Source organism: Stegostoma tigrinum, chromosome 11 (genome assembly GCF_030684315.1).
Source record: "Stegostoma tigrinum isolate sSteTig4 chromosome 11, sSteTig4.hap1, whole genome shotgun sequence".
Taxonomy (NCBI): Eukaryota; Metazoa; Chordata; class Chondrichthyes; order Orectolobiformes; family Stegostomatidae; genus Stegostoma; species Stegostoma tigrinum.
The window spans coordinates 2,631,456-2,654,736 of record NC_081364.1 but is presented as its reverse complement, the minus strand read 5'-3'; the positions used below and the strand labels follow the sequence as shown (position 1 = coordinate 2,654,736).

Sequence of the window (23,281 nt, the reverse complement as noted above, 5' to 3'; positions counted from 1 at the left end):
ACTCTCTCACTGTTGGATCTGGACTGGACAATTCCAACACACTGCTGCCCAGATAACAAAGTGTGAAGCTGGATGAACACAACAGGCCAAGTAGCGATTTCTCCAGCACCTGCAGTTCCCATTATCTCTGATCACACTCCTGCCCAGTCTGCCTCACTCCCCAATCATCTCTACACCCACTACACCACTCCCCATCTCTGTCACACTCCTTGCAAGCCCCCAAACCCTCCCTATCTCTGTAACCTCCTACGGCCCCTACACCCTCTCGCCATCTATGTAACCTCCTCCAGCCCCTACACCCCCTCCATATCTCTGTAACCCCCTCCAGCCCCCTACACCACTCCCTATCTCTGTAACCCCCTCCAGCCCCTACATCCCCTCCATATCTCTGTAACCCCCTCCAGCCCCTACATCCCCTCCATATCTCTGTAACCTCCTCCAGCCCCCTACAGCCCTCCCTATCTCTGTAACACCCTCCAGCCCCTACACCCCCTCCCTATCTCTGTAACCCCCTCCAGCCCCCTACACCCACTCCCTATCTCTGAAACCCCTCCAGCCCCTACACCCCTTCCTATCTCTGTAACCCCCTCCATTCCCTACACCCCCTCGCTATCTCTGAAACCCACTCCAGCCCCTACACCCCTCCCTGTCTCTGTAACACCCTCCATCCCCTACACCCCTCCCTATCTCTGTAACCCCCTCCCAAAATCTGTAACTCCTCCAGCCCCTACACCCCCTCCCAATCTCTGTAACCCCATCCCTATCTCTGTCACCCCTCCAGCCCCTACACTCCTCCCTAACTCTGTAACCCCCTCCAGCCCCTACACCCCCTCCCTATCTCTCTAACCCCCTCCAGCCCCTACACACCCTCCCTATCTATCTAACCCCCTCCAGCCCCTACACCCCCTCCCTATCTCTCTAACACCCTCCAGCCCCTACACCCCCTCCCAGTCTCTGTAACCCCACCCCTATCTCTGTCACACCTCCAGCCCCTACACCCCTCCCTATCTCTGTAACCCCCTCCAGCCCCTACACCCCCTACCTACCTCTCTAACCCCCTACAGCCCCCACACCCCCTCCCTATCTCTCTAACCCCCTCCAGCCCCGACACCCCCTCCCTATCTCTCTAAACCCCTTCAGCCCCTACACACCATCTCTATCTCTGTAACTTCCTCCAGCACCTACAACCCATCCCTATCTCTGTAACCCCCTCTGGCCCCTACACCCCTTTCTATCTCTGTAACCTCCTCCAGCCCCTACACTCCCTCTGTAACTCTGTAACCCCCTCCATCCCCTACACCCCCTCCCTATCTCTGAAACCCCCTCCAGCCCCTACACACCTCCCTATCTCTGTAACCCTCTCCCTATCTCTGTAACCCCCTCCAGCCCCCAGACCCCCTCCTTATCTCTGTAATCCCATCCCTATCTCTGTCACCCCTCCAGCCCCTACACCCCTCCCTATCTCTGTAACCCCCTCCAGCCCCTACACCCCCTCCCTATCTCTGAAACCCCCTCCAGCCCGTACACCCCTTCCTATCTCTGTAGCCCCCTCCATCCCCTACACCCCCTCCCTATCTCTGAAACCCCCTCCAGCCCCTAAACCCCTCCCTGTCTCTGTAACACCGTCCATCCCCTACACCCCTCCCTATCTCTGTAACCCCGTCCCTATCTCTGTAACCCCCTCCAGCCCTGACATCCCCCTCCCTATATCTGTAACCCCCTCTGGCCCCTACACCCCCTCCCTTTCTCTGTAACCCCTTCTGGCCCCTATACGCCCTCCCTATCTCTGTAACCCCCACCAGTCCCTACACCCCCTCCCTATCTCTGTAACCCCCTCCAGCCCCTACACTCCCTCCCTATCTCTGTAACCCCCTGCAGCCCCTACACCCCCTCCCTAACTCTCTAACCTCCTCCAGCCCCTACACCCCCTCCCTATCTCTGTAACCCCCTCCAGCCCCCACAGCCCCTCCCTATCTCTGTAACCCCCTCCAGCCCCTACACCCCCTCCCTATCTCTGTAACCACCTCCAGGCCCTACACCTCCTCCCTATCTCTGTAACCCCCTCCCTATCTCTGTAACCCCCTCTGGCCCCTACACCCCCTCCCTATCTCAGTAACCCCTTCCAGCCCCTACGCCCCCTCCCTGTCTCTGAAACCCCCTCCAGCCCCTACACCCCTTCCTATCTCTCTAACCCCCTCCAGCCCCTACAGCCCCTCCGTATCTCTGTAACCCCCTCCATCCCCTACAAGCCCTCCCTATCTCTGTAACCCCCTCCAGCCTCTACACCCCCTCCCTATCTCTGTAACCCCCTCCAGCCCCCTACACCCCCTCCCTATCTCTGTAGCCTCCTCCAGCCCTACACCCCCTCCCTATCTCTGTAACTCCCTCCAGCCCCTACACCCCCTCCCTATCTCTGTAACCTCCTCCAGCCCCTACACCCCCTCTGTAACTCTGTAACCCCCTCCATCCCCTACACCCCCTCCCTATCGCTGAACACCCTCCAGCCCCTACACACCTCCCTATCTCTGTAACACCCTCCAGCCCCTACACCCCTCCCTATCTCTGTAACCCTCTCCCTATCTCTGTAACCCCCTCCAGCCCCTAGACCCCCTTCTTATCTCTGTAATCCCATCCCTATCTCTGTCACCCCTCCAGCCCCTACACCCCTTCCCATCTCTGTAACCCCCTCCAGCCCCTACACCCCCTCCCTATCTCTGTAACCTCCTCCAGCCCCTATACACCCTCTCTATCTCTGTAACCTCCTCCAGCCCCTACACCCCCTCCCAATCTCTGTAACCCCATCCCTATCTCTGTCACCCCTCCAGCCCCTACACTCCTCCCTAACTCTGTAACCCCCTCCAGCCCCTACACCCCCTCCCTATCTCTCTAACCCCCTCCAGCCCCTACACACCCTCCCTATCTATCTAACCCCCTCCAGCCCCGACACCCCCTCCCTATCTCTCTAACACCCTCCAGCCCCTACACCCCCTCCCAGTCTCTGTAACCCCACCCCTATCTCTGTCACACCTCCAGCCCCTACACCCCTCCCTATCTCTGTAACCCCCTCCAGCCCCTACACCCCCTACCTACCTCTCTAACCCCCTACAGCCCCCACACCCCCTCCCTATCTCTCTAACCCCCTCCAGCCCCGACACCCCCTCCCTATCTCTCTAAACCCCTTCAGCCCCTACACACCATCTCTATCTCTGTAACTTCCTCCAGCACCTACAACCCATCCCTATCTCTGTAACCCCCTCTGGCCCCTACACCCCTTTCTATCTCTGTAACCTCCTCCAGCCCCTACACTCCCTCTGTAACTCTGTAACCCCCTCCATCCCCTACACCCCCTCCCTATCTCTGAAACCCCCTCCAGCCCCTACACACCTCCCTATCTCTGTAACCCTCTCCCTATCTCTGTAACCCCCTCCAGCCCCCAGACCCCCTCCTTATCTCTGTAATCCCATCCCTATCTCTGTCACCCCTCCAGCCCCTACACCCCTCCCTATCTCTGTAACCCCCTCCAGCCCCACACCCCCTCCCTATCTCTGAAACCCCCTCCAGCCCGTACACCCCTTCCTATCTCTGTAGCCCCCTCCATCCCCTACACCCCCTCCCTATCTCTGAAACCCCCTCCAGCCCCTAAACCCCTCCCTGTCTCTGTAACACCGTCCATCCCCTACACCCCTCCCTATCTCTGTAACCCCGTCCCTATCTCTGTAACCCCCTCCAGCCCTGACATCCCCCTCCCTATATCTGTAACCCCCTCTGGCCCCTACACCCCCTCCCTTTCTCTGTAACCCCTTCTGGCCCCTATACGCCCTCCCTATCTCTGTAACCCCCTCCAGTCCCTACACCCCCTCCCTATCTCTGTAACCCCCTCCAGCCCCTACACTCCCTCCCTATCTCTGTAACCCCCTGCAGCCCCTACACCCCCTCCCTAACTCTCTAACCTCCTCCAGCCCCTACACCCCCTCCCTATCTCTGTAACCCCCTCCAGCCCCCACAGCCCCTCCCTATCTCTGTAACCCCCTCCAGCCCCTACACCCCCTCCCTATCTCTGTAACCACCTCCAGGCCCTACACCTCCTCCCTATCTCTGTAACCCCGTCCCTATCTCTGTAACCCCCTCCAGCCCCTACAACGCCTCCCTCTCTCTGTAACCCCATCCCTCTCTCTGTCACGCCTCCAGCCCCTACACCCCCTCCCGATCTCTGTAACCCCCTCCAGCCCTGACACCCCCTCCCTATCTCTGTAACCCCCTCTGGCCCCTACACCCCCTCCCTATCTCAGTAACCCCTTCCAGCCCCTACGCCCCCTCCCTGTCTCTGAAACCCCCTCCAGCCCCTACACCCCTTCCTATCTCTCTAACCCCCTCCAGCCCCTACAGCCCCTCCGTATCTCTGTAACCCCCTCCATCCCCTACAAGCCCTCCCTATCTCTGTAACCCCCTCCAGCCTCTACACCCCCTCCCTATCTCTGTAACCCCCTCCAGCCCCCTACACCCCCTCCCTATCTCTGTAGCCTCCTCCAGCCCTACACCCCCTCCCTATCTCTGTAACTCCCTCCAGCCCCTACACCCCCTCCCTATCTCTGTAACCTCCTCCAGCCCCTACACCCCCTCTGTAACTCTGTAACCCCCTCCATCCCCTACACCCCCTCCCTATCGCTGAACACCCTCCAGCCCCTACACACCTCCCTATCTCTGTAACACCCTCCAGCCCCTACACCCCTCCCTATCTCTGTAACCCTCTCCCTATCTCTGTAACCCCCTCCAGCCCCTAGACCCCCTTCTTATCTCTGTAATCCCATCCCTATCTCTGTCACCCCTCCAGCCCCTACACCCCTTCCCATCTCTGTAACCCCCTCCAGCCCCTACACCCCCTCCCTATCTCTGTAACCTCCTCCAGCCCCTATACACCCTCTCTATCTCTGTAACCTCCTCAAGCCCCTACACCCCCTCCCTGTCTCTGTAACCCCCTCTGGCCCCTACATCCCTTCCTATCTCTGTAACCTCCTCCAGCCCCTACACCCCCTCTGTAACTCTCTAACCTCCTCCAGCCCCTACACACCCTCCCTATCTCTGTAACCCCCTCCAGCCCCCACACCCCCTCCCTATCTCTGTAACCCCCTCCAGGCCCTAAACCTCCTCCCTATCTCTGTAGCCCCCTCCCTATCTCTGTAACCCCCTCCAGCCCCTACAACCCCTCCCTCTCTCTGTAACCCCATCCCTCTCTCTGTCACCCCTCCAGCCCCTACACCCACTCCCTATCTCTGTAACCCCCTCCAGCCCTGACACCCCCTCCCTATCTCTGTAACCCCGTCTGGCCCCTACAACCCCTCCCTATCTCTGTAACCCCTTCTGGCCCCTACACCCCCTCCCTATCTCTGTAACCCCTTCCAGCCCCTACACCCCCTCCCTATCTCTGTAGCCCCCTCCATCCCATACACCCCCTAGCTATCTCTGAAACCCACTCCAGCCCCTAAACCCCTCCCTGTCTCTGTAACACCGTCCATCCCCTACACCCCTCCCTATCTCTGTAACCCCCTCCCAAAATCTGTAATCCGTCCAGCCCCTACACCCCCTCCCAATCTCTGTAACCCCATCCCTATCTCTGTCACCCCTCCAGCCCCGACACCCCTCCCTATCTCTGTAACCCCCTCCAGCCCCCTCTCTCCCTCCCTATCTCTCTAAACCCCTCCAGCCCCTACACACCCTCCCTATCTCTGAAACCCCCTCCAGCCCCTAAACCCCTCCCTATCTCTGTAACACCGTCCATCCCCTACACCCGTCCCTATCTCTGTAACCCCGTCCCTATCTCTGTAACCCCCTCCAGCCCTGACACCCCCCTCCCTATCTCTGTAACCCCCTCTGGCCCCTACACCCCCTCCCTATCTCTGTAACATCTTCTGGCCCCGAGACGCCCTCCCTATCTCTGTAACCCCCTCCAGTCCCTACACCCCCACCCTATCTCTGTAACCCCCTCCAGCCCCTACACCCCCTCCCTATCTCTGTAACGCCGTCCCTATCTCTGTCACCCCTCCAGCCCCTACACCCCTCGCTATCTCTCTAACCTCCTCCAGCCCCTACACCCCCTCCCTACCTCTCTAACCTCCTCCAGCCCCTACACCCCCTCCCTATCTCTGTAACCCACTCCAGGCCCCACACCCCCTCCCTATCTCTGTAACCTCCTCCAGCCCCTACATCCCCTCCCTACCTCTGTAACCACCTCCAGGCCCTACACCTCCTCCCTATCTCTGTAACCCCCTCCCTATCTCTGTAACCCCCTCCAGCCCCTACACCCCCTCCCTCTCTCTGTAACCCCATCCCTCTCTCTGTCACCCCTCCAGCCCCTACACCACCTCCCTATCTCTGTAAGGCCTCCCAGCCCTGACACCCCGTCCCTATCTCTGTAACCCCTTCTGGCCCCTACACCCCCTCCCTATCTCAGTAACCCCTTCCAGCCCCTACACCCCCTCCCTGTCTCTGAAATCCCCTCCAGACCCTACACCCCTTCCTATCTCTCTAACCTCCTCCAGCCCCTACAGCCCCTCTGTATCTCTGTAACCCCCTCCATCCCCTACAAGCCCTCCCTATCTCTGTAACCCCCTCCAGCCTCTACACCCCCTCCCTATCTCTGTAACCCCCTCCAGCCCCCCACACCCCCTCCCTATCTCTGTAGCCCCCTCCAGCGCCTATACCCCTCCCTATCTCTCTCACCCCCTCCAGCCCCCAACACCCCTCCCTATCTCTGTAACCCCCTCCAGCCCCCTACAGCCCTCCCTATCTCTGTAACCCCCTCCATCCCCTACTCCCCTCCCTATCTCTGTAACCCCCTTCAGCTCCCCACACCCCCTCCCTATCTCTGTAGCCCCCTCCAGCGCCTATACCCCTCCCTATCTCTCTCACCCCCTCCAGCCCCCTACACCCCTCTCTATCTCTGCAACCCCCTCCAGCCTCTACATCCACTCCCTATCTCCCCCTCCCTATCTCTCTAACCCCCTACACCCCTCCCTATCTCTGTAACCCGCTCCAGCCCCTACCCCCCTCCCTATCTCTGTAACCCCCTCCAGCCCCCTAGACCCCTCCCTATCTCTGTAACCTCCTACAGCCCTAAATCCCCTCCCTATCTCTGAAACCCCCTCCAGCCCCTACACCCCTCCCTGTCTCTGTAACACCCTCCATCCCCTACACCCCTCCCTATCTCTGTAACCCCCTCCCAAAATCTGTAATCCCTCCAGCCCCGACACCCCCGCCCAATCTCTGTAACCCCATCCCTATCTCTGTCACCCCTCCAGCCCCTACACCCCTCCCTATCTCTGTAACCCCCTCCAGCCCCTACACTCCCTCCCTATCTCTCTAACCCCCTCCAGCCCCGACACACCCTCCCTATCTCTGTAACCCCCTCCAGCTCCTACACCCCCTCCCTATCTCTCTAACCCCCTCCAGCCCCTACACCTTCTCCCTATCTCTCTAACCCCTTGCAGCCCCAACACCCCTTCCTATCTCTGTAACCCCCTCCAGCCCCTACACCCCCTCCCTATCTCTCTAATCCCCTCCAGCCCCTACACCCCTTCCTATCTCTGTAACCCCCTCCAGCCCCTACACCCCCTCCCTATCTCTGTAACCCCCTCTGGCCCCTACATCCCTTCCTATCTCTGTAACCTCCTCCAGCCCCTACACCCCCTCTGTAATTCTGTAACCCCCTCCATCCCATACACCCCCTCCCTATCTCTGAAACCCCCTCCAGCCCCTACACACCTCCCTATCTCTGTAACACCCTCCATCCCCTACACTCATCCCTATTTCTGTCACCCTCTCCCTATCTCTGTAAACCCCTCCAGCCCCTAGACCCCCTCCTTATCTCTGTAATCCCATCCCTATCTCTGTCACCCCTCCAGCCCCTCACCCCTCCCTATCTCTGTATCCCCCTCCAGCCCCTACACCCCCTCCCTATCTCTGTAACCCCTTCTGGCCCCTGTACGCCCTCCCTATCTCTGTAACCCCTTCCAGCCCCTACACCCCCACCCTATCTCTGAAACTCCCTTCAGTCCCTACACCCCTTCCTATCTCTGAAACCTCCTCCAGCCCCTACACCCCCTCCCTATCTCTGTAGCCCCCTCCATCCCATACACCCCCTCCCTATCACTGAAACCCCCTCCAGCCCCTAAACCCCTCCCTGTCTCTGTAACACCATCCATCCCCTACACCCCTCCCTATCTCTGTAACCCCGTCCCTATCTCTGTAACCCCCTCCAGCCCTGACACCCCCCTCTCTATCTCTGTAACCCCATCTGGCCCCTACACCCCCTCCCTATCTCTGTAACCGCTTCTGGCCCCGAGACGCCCTCCCTATCTCTGTAACCCCCTCCAGTCTCTACACCCCCTCCCTATCTCTGTAACCTCCTCCAGCCCCTACACCCCCTCCCTATCTCTGTAACCCCCTCTGGCCCCTACATCCCTTCCTATCTCTGTAACCTCCTCCAGCCCCTACACCCCCTCTGTAACTCTGTAACCCCCTCCATCCCCTACACCCCCTCCCTATCTCTGAAACCCTCTCCAGCCCCTACACACCTCCCTATTTCTGTAACACCCTCCATCCCCTACACCCATCCCTATTTCTGTAACCCTCTCCCTATCTCTGTAACCCCCTCCAGCCCCTAGACCCCCTCCTTATCTCTGTAATCCCATCCCTATCTCTGTCACACCTCCAGCCCCTCACCCCTCCCTATCTCTGTAACCCCCTCCAGCCCCTACACCCCCTCCCTATCTCTGTAACCCCTTCTGGCCCCTATACGTCCTCCCTATCTCTGTAACCCCTTCCAGCCCCTACACCCCCTCCCTATCTCTGAAACTCCCTCCAGCCCCTACACCCCTTCCTATCTCTGTAACCTCCTCCAGCCCCTACACCCCCTCCCTATCTCTGTAGCCCCCTCCATCCCATACACCCCCTCCCTATCTCTGAAACCCCCCCAGCCCCTAAACCCCTCCCTGTCTCTGTAACACCGTCCATCCCCTACACCCCTCCCTATCTCTGTAACCCCGTCCCTATCTCTGTAACCCCCTCCAGCCCTGACACCCCCCTCCCTATCTCTGTAACCCCCTCTGGCTCCTACACCCCCTCCCTATCTCTGTAACCCCTTCTGGCCCCTATATGCCCTCCCTATCTCTGTAACCCCCTCCAGTCCCTACACCCCCTCCCTATCTCTGTAACCCCCTCCAGTCCCTACACCCCCTCCCTATCTCTGTAACCCCCTCCAGCCCCTACACCCCTCCGTTAGTCTGCATTCTGACTGCTTACGCTGCAAATCAATCACGTCGCACAGACTTTTCTTTTGTTTTAAAAATGTACTTTATTCATAAAAATCTCTTTTATACATAAACAGGAACTAAAGTCGTTCAGTTCTGTCCTGTAACATATGAAGAAACAAACAATACTTGATCGGTCACTCAAACTGAAGGGTTAACTCTGATTTCTCTGCACAGATGCTCCCAGACCTGCTGAGCTTTCCCAGCATTTTCCGATTTCCTGCGCCCACAGTTCTTTCGATTTTTAAACAAACCTTGGAGCTTGACTCTATCCAGTAAATAAATGGAAGTCATTTGTTTCTATTTCGTCCTGGGGGAACCCTTTATTTGGTCTTCCAGAGCAAGGAGCTGACCCTGTGGAGTGATGCAGACTGTCACATTCCAGGGCTCAGGACTACATGCTGAGGGACGCAGTAAAGTTTTGAGCACAGTCGGGGAATACCACTGCCTGAAGTCTTCCTACTGAAGGTAAAAGGGGGTCTGTTCATTATTGGACCCTCCCATTGCCTCAAATATATGCAAATGTACTCTTGTACAAGAAGCCAATGACTTTGTTTTGTTGGCTAGATGCATTCAAACTCCAAGGTTTGCTTGTTTTTCCATATGCTACTGTACAGAGCCAAAGTGCCTTAGGGACAGTAAGATAGTTTGTGAATAAAGTGTATCGTTGCAATGACAATGCACTGACAGGGAACGGCTGGTGCAGGAGAACGAGCAGACCGGAGAGCTCCTGGTGGACCTGGGCTCGGATCAGACTTCCTGCCACAACCCTTTCAGTGGAGGTTACTACCCTGTACAGCTCACATTCGAGGCAGCCAATCAGATGATGCATGCTGACCCGAAAACATTTCGCAGACTTGTCCAGGAAAGGTAAGGCAGTGTGAAAGGAAAGAACCATGGAATATATCCCACCACCAAGGGGAAAGGTCACATGTTGTAACACCCTCTTCAGAGGAGGCTAAGTGTGTGGGGTAGAGCTGGCGATGGAGGGAGAGTGGACACGGGGCTGTGAGAGAGTAAATGGTTGGGGTAGAGTCAGTGATGGGGGAGAGTGGACACGGGGATGTGGGGGGGTGAATGCGGTGGGGTAGAGTCGGTGATGGGGGGAGAGTGGACATGGGGTTGTGAGGGGGGTAAATGGGTGGGGTAGATTCGGTGATGGGGGGGAGAGTGGACACGGGAATGTTGGGGGGGTGAATGGGTGGGGTAGAGTCGGTAATGGGGGAGAGTGGACGTGGGGAAGTCGGGGGGGTGAATGGGTGGGGTAGATTCGGTGATTGGGGGGAGAGTGGACACGGGGATGTCGGGGGGGGTGAATGCGGTGGGGTAGAGTCGGTGATGGGGCGGCGAGTGGACTTGGGGATGTGGCGGGGGGTGAATGCGGTGGGGTAGAGTCGGTGATGGGGGGAGAGTGGACATGGGGATGTGGCGGGGGGTGAATGCGGTGGGGTAGAGTCGGTGATGGGGGGAGAGTGGACATGGGGTTGTGAGGGGGGTAAATGGGTGGGGTAGATTCGGTAATGGGGGAGAGTGGACGTGGGGAAGTTGGGGGGGTGAATGGGTGGGGTAGATTCGGTGATGGGGGGGAGAGTTGGGACAGGTATGTGGGGGCGGTGAATGCGGTGGGATAAAGTTGGTGATGGGGGGGGTGCGAGTGGACTTGGGGATGTGGCGGGGGGTGAATGCGGTGGGGTAGAGTCGGTGATGGGGGCCGAGTGGACACGGGGATGTGGGAAGGGTGAATGTGGTGGGGTAGAGTCGGTGATGGTGGGGGGAGTGGGGGGGGGGGGGGGGCGAGTGGGCACGGGGATGTGGGAGGGGGTGAATGCGGTGGGGTAGAGTTGGTGATGGGGGCGCGAGTGGACACGGGGATGTTGGGGGAGGTAAATGGGTGGGGTAGAGTTGGTGATGGGGGAGAGTGGACACGGGGTTGTGAGGGGGGTGAATGGGTGGGGTAGAGTTGGTGATGGGGGGGAGAGTGGACACGGGGATGTGGGGGTGTGTGAATGCGGTGGGGTAGAGTTGGTGATGGGGGGGAGAGTGGACACGGGGATGTGGGGGGGTGTGAATGCGGTGGGGTAGAGTTGGTGATGGGGGGGCGAGTGGACTCGGGGATGTGGGAGGGGGTGAATGCGGTGGGGTAGAGTTGGTGATGGGGGGGCGAGTGGACTCGGGGATGTGGGAGGGGGTGAATGCGGTGGGGTAGAGTTGGTGATGGGGGGGGCGAGTGGACTCGGGGATGTGGGAGGGGGTGAATGCGGTGGGGTAGAGTTGGTGATGGGGGGGCGAGTGGACACGGGGATGTGGGGGGGGTGAATGCGGTGGGGTAGAGTTGGTGATGGGGGGGAGAGTGGACACGGGGATGTGGGGGGGTGTGAATGCGGTGGGGTAGAGTTGGTGATGGGGGGGAGAGTGGACTCGGGGATGTGGGGGGTGTGAATGCGGTGGGGTAGAGTTGGTGATGGGGGGGAGAGTGGACACGGGGATGTGGGGGGGTGTGAATGCGGTGGGGTAGAGTTGGTGATGGGGGGGCGAGTGGACTCGGGGATGTGGGAGGGGGTGAATGCGGTGGGGTAGAGTTGGTGATGGGGGGGCGAGTGGACTCGGGGATGTGGGAGGGGGTGAATGTGGTGGGGTAGAGTTGGTGATGGGGGAGAGTGGACACGGGGATGTGGGGGGGGTGAATGCGGTGGGGTAGAGTCGGTGATGGGGGGAGAGTGGACACGGGGATGTGGGGGGGGTGAATGCGGTGGGGTAGAGTCGGTGATGGGGGGAGAGTGGACACGGGGATGTGGGGGGGGGTGAATGCGGTGGGGTATAGCAGTGGTTTTGTGGGCCAAATTGCCTTTTTGCAGGTGTTCTTTCCTTTCCTGTTGATGAAGGTGATATTTCGGTGTGGGGTGTGCCATGTTGTACAATATTTCGATGTTAAACCACTTCTTTCTTTTATCAAAGCCTGTCACGACAAGTAACTGCTATCAACAAACTGTCAGAGAAAGGGATGTTTTTCTGGGATTATGGGAATGCTTTCCTACTCGAAGCCAAGAGAGCAGGTGAGTGAAATGTAAACAGGAGTCACCCTTTGGGGTAGAAACAGACAATGCTGGAGAAACTCAGCAGGTTATACGAAAATCTGCGGGTGTTGTCAGTGAAGAGGGTGGCCTCAGGTTACAGTCTGTTATTGATCAGTTGGTAAATTGGGCAGAGCAATGACAGATGGAATTTAATCACGATGAGTGTAAGATGATGTATTTTGGGAGAGTTAACAAGGGAAGCATTTACCCAATGTATGCTGGGTCCCTGGGGAGTGCTGAGGAACAAGGGGACCTTGGTGTACAAGCTCATAGATCCCTGAAGGTGTCAGCACAGGGAGACGGGGCGGGGGAAGAGGGCACAGGGGATGCTTACCTTCTTTAGCCGGGGCGGGGAATATAGGAGCAAGGAAATCTTGTTCCAACCTTATAAAACATTGCTGAGGCTACAGGTGGAATACTACATCCAGCTCTGGTCACCACACTATCGGAAAGATGGGATTGCACCGGAGAGGGTGCAGAGGGGATTCACCAGGATGCTGCCTGGGATGGAAACTCTCAGTTATGAGGACAGAGCGGATAAGGCTGGGTTTGTATTCCCTGGAGCAGAGGAGGATGAGGCAGGATCTGATTGAGGGAAACACAATTATGAGATGCATCGTCAGGGTGGATCGTGAGAATCTTTTCCCCGCGGTGAACGTGTCTGAGACCAGAGGGTGTGCGTCTAAGGTGAGGAACAAGTGGTTTAGAGGAGACCTGAGGAAATATTTTTTCATCCAGATGGGGGTAGAAATATGGAATGTGCTGCCTGAGAGGGAGGTGGAGGCAGGTGCTCGAGCAACATTTCAGAAGCAGCTGCTTAGGCACTTACAAAGGTGGGGCACAGGAGGTTATGGACCAAATACAGGTAAATGGGATCAGTGTAGGTTGGTGTTTGTTGGTCAGTACAGACATGATGGGCTGAAGGGCCCGTTTCTAAGCTGTATGACTCTATAACTATGAGGTCTGGCTGCGTGTGTGGAGAGAGGGGAAAATAAAAGCAGAATAAATGCATCAGGTTGTGACCTCTCATAAGAGACCATTAGAAGTTTGTAATCCAGGAGATATTTGGTCCTTGCGTCATAATATTAGATTTTTATCCCTGTGCCGGTCACAAAATTGGATAATAACCTGGAATGAGAAAAATCCATTAGAGCTCAGTCCTTTCAAATCCTCCCTCACACAACCCAGCATCCAGCAATCCCATAAAACCCAGTGACTGACTGCCGTGACTGACAGATTATTCCAAGCATTTATCACTCTTTGATAAAAAAAATTCTTTCTGCATCTGTTTTAGGTTGTTTTAAAATTTACTTTAAATTGAAGAGTTCTGGTCCCACTGCTTTGACTACAGGAATCTGAAAGAATCACCTGGGTGTATTTACTGTGGCTTTCTCACCCTCACCCTCTCAGCCTCACTGTTAAAACCCCATCCTTGCTTTCTACTGTACAACTTCAAACCAAAGTGTGGTGGTGCTTTGAGAAGTTCTGATGTCTTAAAAGGCTCTATATAAATGCACCACTTTTTGTTGCTCCCTTGAGTGTCCAGAATACATGTCCTTTGGATGCTGGAGGATTTCACCTGATGAAGGAGCAGTGTTGAAAAAGCTTGTGATTTCAATTAATCCTGTTGGACTCTCACTTGGCATCATGTGGCTTCTGACTATATCAGTCCTTAACAATGAATGATTCAAGCTGCTTCCATTAATCTAACAAACCCAGTTGCTGCAGACAGCTCACAGGGATTTGCTTGGGAGGCCAAAGATTGAGGAAGAATGTCTCAGTTCACAGAATGACCCACTTGCTGATCACTCACTCCCAACCCGAAATCTTACAGTCAACTACGAGGTGGTGATCTGTCACCAATTTGCGAATGGCAAAGTGCCCTCGTTTGATTTAAAGGCATCTAATTCTGTTGTGTCTTGTGGGAAATGTAATACATGTGTACGTGTCACGACAAACACTTTAAAGCCAATTTATCAAACAGCTCCTCCTCAGAATCCATTTCTACTTCTGGCAGAATGCTGGTTCTGTCCAGTCCGTAGAAACTCTGAAATCTTAGATTGTGTAGAGTCAGCTTCACTCTGTATCTACCCCTGTGCTGTCCCTGTCCCGGGAGTATTTGATGGGGGCAGCGTAGAGGAAGCTTCACTCTCTAAGTAACCCCGTACTATCCCTGTCCTGAGAGAGGTTGATATGGACAGTGTAGAGGAAGCTTTACTCTGTATCTAACCCTATGCTATCCCTATGCTGAGTACCTGAATTAGCCTATTTTTGATATCCTAGTCCTAAAATCACTCTTTCAGATGATCTTTGTACATAGAACTCAGAGGTGTTCCTTTCACTTAAAACTCTTCCAGGTGCTGATGTGGAGAAAGCTGGAGGTGGGAAACTGGAATTCAAGTTCCCGTCATATGTACAGCATATAATGGGGTGAGTTGAGAATCTGTCATAGAACATTTCTATTGACTTGCATGCCTCCACACATTTCCAATGCTTTGTAGTCACTGACGTGCTTTTTGAAATGTTAGCAGTTCAGGAAATTCTACAGCCTACAGCAAGATCCCACTTTAGAACGCTTCATTCATAATCTGTTTAAATGACATGAGTTGTTCTGTGCTTGTGTCCTTGGAGTGAATCCATAATCTTCCAGCTCAGGCACTGGAGTACCACACACTGGGCCAGGGCTGACCTTACAAACAACCCAAGGTCAAGAAGGGTCCCGACCTGAAACGTCAAGCTTTCCTGCTCCTCTGATGCTGCTTAGCCTGCTGTGTTCATCCAGCTCCACACTTTGTTATCTTAGATTCTCCAGCATCTGCAGTTCCTATTATCTCTGATACCTTCCTCGGTGGTGAGTACGTGTACAGGAGCTCACAAAATTCCTCACGTTGTCTTCACATGACCTTCGCCCCACCCCCAATCTCCCTCAACTTGATGTTGGTGGGCAATGTCTGGGGCCGCCCTCCTCGTCTCATAGAGACTCTTAAATGATCAACTAATGACCGGTCAGAGACCTCTTCAGCCTGGCCTCCATTAAAAGCTGGCTGGAGAAGATCAGCAATAGGGGCCTGTACAGTTTCTAGTTTTCTATGTGTTAGCCCACATCCCACAGAGAATTGACTCCTTACTGAGACAGATGTCTTGAGATTTATTTGCAACATCAGAGACCTATCTATGTGGCTGGGGTTTTGTGTTCACTAATGTTATTAAATGTATATTACACACACATTGCTGACTAACAGGAAACACTACACCGACTCCTTTATACACTGAGTTTACTGAAAGTAAGGAGTATCCAGATTCCATAGAATCACTACAGTCTGGAAATAGACCATTTGGCCAAAAAAGCCCACAAGACCCTCAAAAAATCATCACACATAGACCCACTCCCCTAAATTTCCTGTGGCTGACTCATTTAACACACATGTACCTTGACACTACGGGCAATTTAGCATGGCCAATCCACCTAGTCTGTACATCTTTGGGCTGCGGGAGGAAACCAGAGCACTCGGAGGAAACGTACGCAGACACGGGGAGAATGTGCAAACTCCGCACAGACAGGGCGGAATTGAACCCAGGCCCCTAGTGCTGTGAGGCTGCAGTGCTAACCACTGAGCCAGCTTGCCATACCTTTGTGCCATGTTGTGATGTCAAGAAATGTCTCAAATGTCTAGAAGCAACACTGCCTGTCTGCTGTGGAATCTATGCCGTGATACAACCTGCCTTTAAAGAGCGGGAACCGTTTTCTGATGACATGGACAATACATTATAAGGCTATAAGTGGATGCGTTCTTCCGATACATTCAGATAACACTTTGTTATTTTTAAAAAAATTATTCATGGGATGAGGGCATCACTGGCTAGGCCAGTGTGTATTCAGTTCAGCCAGTACTGTAGAAGGAATATCTACACTTTGTGAAAAGAAGCGACTGGAGCTCATTGTGAGTTGTGTTTACACTGTTGCTTTGTTCAAGCAGTGGGGGAGGAGAGATAAGACAGCAGAGCATTGGAGGGGGGGAATATACCATTATACAGCATCATCACATGGCCTGATGTCATGTGACTATTTTAAAGATACAGGCCTGCCCAGTCATAGTACAAAACGAAAGCCCAGGGAGCATGTGCCTCAAATGGGCAAGTGGGGTAGCACCCGTTCACTCCTTTTGTGATCAGACCCCACCTTTCTGTGGATTGGCCCTACCCCAACCCCACCCTGGTGCTCCCACTCTCCTCACCTTCACACTGTGACACCCAGTCCCTTACCCACCCTATCACCGCCCTCGCCAACCCCAAGCACCTCCCCAGGGTGAGGCTGGTGTTTATCTGGGAGCGATGTTCCAACATTTAAACCCAGCAGTGGCTGCTGCTTCACAATGCTGCCAGACAGCAGCCTGGGAGAGTTCTGATTGCGAAAATTGAACTGTGATGGAACAAGTTGTTTTGTCTCATTCTTGGATTTCTTAAATTCCACTCAGATTATTCCGGATCCTGTTAAAATGAACATCAGTGTGTCTTCAGCATCAGAACAGATTGGCTTGTTTTGATCCTCAATGAAATGGCTTCTGCCCAAGATGAGCACTTTTTAACAACGTCAAAACATACACATGCTCTTGGAAACACGCTGACATTTTCCCAGTTAGTCCGAGAATCCATCTGTTGCTGTTTAATTTTGTTTGACGAGAAGTTGATGCAGTTCGTGGTGGGTCAGCCACCAGAGGGACACAGTTAAGGTAAAAGGTTGAAGTACAAAAGGTGACATGATGGGATCTTTGGCACAGCGCACTGCTGTGATCCAGAAAGCACTTCCTGAGGGAAACTGCAACAGGAACTTTCACAACGGAGCAAAATAAAGAACTGCAGATGCTGGAAATCTGAAACAAAAACAGAAATTTCTGGTGAAAACTTAGCAGGTCTGGCAGCACCTGTGGAGGGAGAAACGGAATTAATGTTTTGAGTCCCGTGGCATTTTTTTTTCCAGAACAATCAACTCAGCTTTCTCTCTACTGATGCTGCCAGACCTGCTGAGTTTCTGCAGCAATTTCTGTTTTTGTTTTCAAAATGGAACTGGACAAATACTTGACAAGGAAAGAATCACGTCCATGGAGAAAGGACGGAAGGACAGCAACACATTTGACAGCTCTTTCCAGGAGCCAAAGCATTCCTGATGGACAGCATAGCCCTTTCTATGCTGTATCATTCAAAGAAAGCTTGTGACAAATGATCCTTATTTTTGTGTGTTTGTTTTCTCTCGGACTATAGGTTGCAAGTGACAGGGGAACATGTGATTGATGAGTTGCCTGTCAGGTTATAACTGTGGGATCCACACACTCTGTCTACAACGATCAGTGTGGACTAATGTTCACAGTCTGACAAAGCATCACCAGAACACTCTCCACATGGCTGGGACAATATGAATGGTAGCCAGTAGGGAAAGATTAATGTCCGTATAAAGGGAGGATTCCATAATCTCCCAAACCTATATATGGAGAGTTGGAGCCAACTTTCCATCTCCACTCACTGGGAGCCGGTGACTAGTGGAGTTCTGCAGGTGTTAGAACACAGCTTATTCACATTATACATTAATGGTCTGGACAAAGGAACTGAGATCATTTCCGAAGAAGGGTCTCAACCGGAAACGTCAAACTTTCCTGCTCCTCTGATGCTGCTTGGCCTGCTGTGTTCATCCAGCTCCACACCATGCTATCTGAGATCATTGTTGCTCAGTTTGCAGACAGCACAAAGACAAGAGGACGGGCAGGTAATGTTGAGGATGTGGGGAGGCTGCAGAAGGACTTGGATAGGCTAGGGGAGTGGACAAAAAAGTGGCAGATTGGATACATTGTGGGAAAGTGTGAAACTTTGGTAGGAAGAGTACGGGCACTGACTATAAAAAGCTTTGGAAATCTGAAGCACAAAGGAACTTCGGAGACCTAGTTCAGGATTCTCTCAAGGTTAACATCCACATTCAGTTCACAATTAAGAAGGTAAATGCAATGTTAGCATTCAATTTGAGAAGGCTAGAATGCAAGGGCAGAGATGGGCTGCTGAGGCTGTATAAGGCTCTGGTCAGACCACATTTGGAGCAGCTTTGGGGGTCATATCCAAGGAAGCATGCACAGGCATTGGTGGGGATCCAGTGGAAATTTACAGAATGATGCTTTGATGAAGTGCTTGTCATATGAGGAACAATTGAGGAGTCTTGGTCTGTAGTTGATGAAATTTAGATGGATGAGGGGAGATCTGATTAAAACTTGCAGAGCACCAAGAGGCCTGGATAGAGTGGACATGGAGTTGAAGCTTCCATGAGCAGGAGAGACTAGGGCACAGCCTCAGAGTGAAGGGACAACGCTTTAGAACTGAGATGAGAAGGAATTTCTTCAGCCAGAGGCTGGCGAATCTGTGGGACTCATTGCTGTGGAAGGCTGGGAATATATTTGAGACAGAGATAGACAGAGTCTTGATGGGTAAGGGGATCAAGGATTCGAGGGAGAAGACGGGAGAATGGAGTTGAGAAATATATCAGCCATGATCAAATGGTGGAGCAGACTTGGTGAACCAAATGGCCTAATTCTGCTCCTGTACCTACTTGCCTTATGGATTGTGGAACGTGATTTGAACTCAGAGGCACAAACGCTGCCACCTCCCTTTTTGTGACTTCTTTCTTTGTCTCTTCATTCTGTCCTGACGTGACCACAGAGGCGAACCAATTTGCCAAGTGGGGCCGCAATGTACTAGTGGTGTCACCTCAACAACTGTCCAGGTGTTAGTTAGGCCCAGGGCACAGAATACAATTAAATCTACATTGTCTGTGCGTTGTTATTGCTGTATCATACGCAATCTTGTATTTGTTTGTGGGATATGAGCATCTCTGAGAGAGAGTGTGGTGAGCTGCCTACTTGAAACACTGAAGTCCATGCACCAGAGAGGCCCCAAGATTTACCAAGGATAAAAGGGTTGAGTTAGGATGAATTAATTTCCTTTGGTGTGACGGGAGACATTCAGAGCAAGGGGAGCGTAAGCTTAAACTTTAAACCAGGCCATTCATAGAAGCATTATGGTGCAGGAAGAGGCTATTCGGCCCAAAGAGCCTGCACTGACCCTCCAAACAGCAATCTACCGAAACACAACCCATCCCCCATCCACCTAACCTAATCGTTGGGCTGTGGGAGCACACAGAGGAAACCCATGCAGACACAATGTACAAACTCTACAGACAGTCGCCCAAGGCTGGGACTGAACTGGGGTCCCTGGTGCTGTGAGGCAGCAGTGCCATCACTGAGCCAGCATACCGCCCTTGTTGTCAGGAAGCACTTCCTCACACCAAAGAGCAGTGGAAATCCACCCCAAAAGGAAAGCAGTGAATGTCAGGAGTGAGTAGAGTCTACAAGACCAAGATCAACCAAGTTTTGTTGGTGAGGACATCAAGTGAACTGGAGCAAAGATGAAGAAATGATTATGAGTGATAGATCAGCCGTGATCTAATCTGTTTTGTTCAGTCACAAAATGCCAACATCACTAACAAGGTCAGCTATTATTGCCCATCCCAAACTGAATGAAGTTATAGGCTGGAGGGGCTGAATGGTTTCCTCCTATTCTAATATTCCCATTGGGATCTCGCACGCCCTACAGTTGATATAGAGAAGTCTCCGTGACCACCAAAGAGGTGCACAGTGTGATGAATGTTCTCTTTCTGGCCTACAGCGATATTTTCTCTCTGGGGTTTGGGCCATTTCGTTGGGTTTGTACCTCAGCTGACCCTGCTGACCTAATGGTGACTGATGCTATTGCTACTGCAGTACTGGAGGGGATTGCACAGGAAGCAGGTAAACATAAGATATTGCATTCCCAGTTCCTTGTTTGCAATGTTTTTCTTTGGTTTCTTTTAATGTCTTCTCGCTCCCTGCTTTCTTCAAGTATCGGTTCATCGACGGTGTCTCCATAACTTGGAATTTTCTTGCAGATTAATTTCTGCAAAAACCGAAGTTCATCCACGGCTTCACATCCACAAGGCTGCCTTGGATTTTGGCTCCTCCAAGCCTCCCTGACTGCTACTTCGAGGGGCAGCCCAGTGGAAAGAGCTGTGTGTCCCAGCTTCCTCACTGTTTCCATGCCATGGGAACAGGAGCGGGCCATTCAGCCCATCCAGCCTGCCCATCAGTCATTACAATCACGGCTGATTGACCGCTTCAATACCTTTTACCCACTCCATCCCCATTACCCTGTACCCCACTGGAAATCAGAAATCTATCAATCTTTACCTTAAAAAGACTAAAAGATAGAGACTCCACAGCCCCTTGAGAATTCCCAAAATTTACAACCTTCTGTCCAAAACCAACTTCTCCTCATTTCAGGTCTAAGTGGCATCCCCCTTATTTTTAAAATGCGCCCCTCATTCTAGAACCCCTTCACCAGGGGGATCATCTGACCTGCATCTCTCCTCTCTATCCCTTTCAATATTTTGTAGTTTTCAATGAGATCATGCCTCATTCTTTGAAACTCTAGAGAATCCAGATCCAGTTTTTGCCCAGTTTCTCTTCATAGGACAGTCCCATTATCCTGGGATCAAGTCTGAGGAACCTTCATTGCATTCCCTCTATGGCAGTAATATCACTCTTGGTCACTTGAGGCATTCGAGAAAGCTTTGTATGATGATTTGGGTAAAACTAATGGTGAAGGGTACGGGGAATGTACGGGAGACTGGCACTGGGAAAAAGAGCTTGCGCAGACACGAGGAGCTGAATGGTCTTCTTCTGCATTGTAACACTTTCTATGACAAGGAGACCAAACCTAAACACAGTGCTCCAGGTTCAGTCTAAATAAGCTCCTAAACAAATGAAGCAAGACTTCACTACTCCCGTGCTCGAGCCCTCTTATAATAAAGACTAACATCTCTTTAGTTAACAGCTTCTGATTAGCTCGTTGTACTCGCATATTACCCTTGAGTCACTTCTCAACAGGGATACCTAAGTCCCGCAAAGCATCTACACTTACCAACCACGTACCCTTCCACCCACTTGCACCCTACTTATGTTATTTCAACATTGCTAGCTTGTGGGATTGTACTGTGTGTGGATTGACTGTGAGCTGTGCTCCAGTGGGCAATTCACTCACTTTTGAATGACAAGGTTGTGAGTTGAATTGCTCAAATTAAATCCAGCCTACAATGAAGTACTGAGGGACTGCTGCACTGTTGACAGTGCTGTCTTTCAGATGAGACACTAAACTGAGAAGCTGTCTGCCCTCTCAGGTGGATGGGAAAGATCCCTTGGCATTACTAGGACAAAGAGCATATCATGACCAATGTCGACTCCTCAGTCAAAGCAACAAGAACAGATTATATTGTCGCTGTCGTGGTTTGTTGCAGCTTGCTGTATAAAGAAGGCTGCTGTGTTCCCTAAAGTGCTGCAGTGTCTACAATTCAACGGAATTTCATGGGCAACAAAGGGAACCTGAGGTCACGAAAGGCTCTGTATAAGTGGGAGTAGCAGGACAGTACAATTGTGCCCAGAGCTCCCTCATTGATCTGCTCCAAAGCCCATCAACCTTCCAGCAGTAACTAGACAGGATGTGGCCATTCCTCTCCTGTGGCTCTCTCGGATTAGTCACATCAGTCACTTACCCCCAGCTGGAGCTGGACCCAAGAAAGCATCTGGCCACAAGGTGACCTGCATGTGGTTACGATCTGTTGGGGATATTGCACCACGGGCACTTGTGTGGCCTACCTCTTCAGGGGATATTTTCTTATTCATTTGCTCATGGGATGTGGGCATCACCAGCTCGCTTATTGCCAGTCCCTAGTTGCCCCTTGAGAAGGTGATGGTGAGCTGTCTTCTCAAACTGCTGCAGTCCACATGCAGTAGGTTGATCCACAATGCCCTTAGGGAGGCAATTCCAGGATTTTGCCCAAAAACAGTGAAGTAACAGTGATATATTTCCAAGTCAGGATGGTGAGTGAGTCGGAGGGAAAATTGCAGGGGGGGTGGCGTTCCCACGTATCTGCTGCCCTTGTCCTTTAGGTGGAAGTGGTTGTGGGTTTGGAAGGGGCTATCTAGTGTCAAGCTTCTTGAGTGTTGTTGGGGCTGCCCCCATCCAGGCAAGTGGGGAGTATTCCATCACACTCCTGACTTGGGCCTTGCAGATAGTGGACAGGCTTTGGGGAGTCAGGAGGTGAGTTACTCGCTGCAGGATTCCTAGCCTCTGAGCACCTGTTGTAGCCACTATATTTATATGGTGAGTCCAATGGTGTTTCTGTTGATAGTGGGGTTTCAGTGGTGGTAATGCCATTGAATGTTAAAATAATTCTATTTTACTTATTTCTTCATTATTAAACGATGGGGATGGAGGAAGCAAACATTGACTGGGAGTGAAAAACCATCCAACTAGTCGGTGAGTTTTGTGCTCCTGAGATGCTGCTGGGCCTGCTGTGTTCATCCAGCTCCACACTTTATTATCTTGGATTCTCCAGCATCTGCAGTTCCCATTATCTCTGGTCAGTGAGTTGTCTGTTTTCCAATTGGTTGAGGGCAGACCATGCCTTGTTGGGCAACTAGTGGTGGCATCATGGGGGACAGCCGTCTGTTTGGGTCATCTGGTGAAATCCACAGGAATATGTCTAAATACAGTTGGCATGTATACCAGGCCCAGTGAGAGCAGTCCAAGGGAGTCACTGAGGGAGTTAAAATTGTTCAACAATGGCATCTGGTTCCATCCCCATTCTGAACAAAATTCCATTTTTTTTGCATTTTTGGGACTTTTCCATTGATCTTATGAAACATAAGCCTTCAGACGATAGAATAAACATGGGTGTTTCCTGACTATTGACCGTTTGATGAGGGAAACACATGAGATCACTAGTTTCAAAGAGACAGTTCACTGACGATGGGGCTGAATGATTGATTGACT

General features: G+C 52.7%; 1 protein-coding gene across 2 annotated transcripts in view; it reads left to right on the top strand.

Moving 5' to 3' along the window:
• uroc1 (urocanate hydratase 1) overlaps window positions 1-23,281 on the top strand; it is a 111,332-nt gene that overhangs the window by 45,542 nt on the left and 42,509 nt on the right. For both annotated transcript variants that reach the window (XM_059649698.1, XM_059649699.1), the window contains exons 11-14: window positions 9,996-10,175; window positions 12,261-12,358; window positions 14,737-14,809; window positions 20,081-20,202. In XM_059649698.1, coding sequence (XP_059505681.1) covers window positions 9,996-10,175; window positions 12,261-12,358; window positions 14,737-14,809; window positions 20,081-20,202 — 473 coding nt within the window. The remainder of the gene's footprint in view (window positions 1-9,995; window positions 10,176-12,260; window positions 12,359-14,736; window positions 14,810-20,080; window positions 20,203-23,281) is intronic.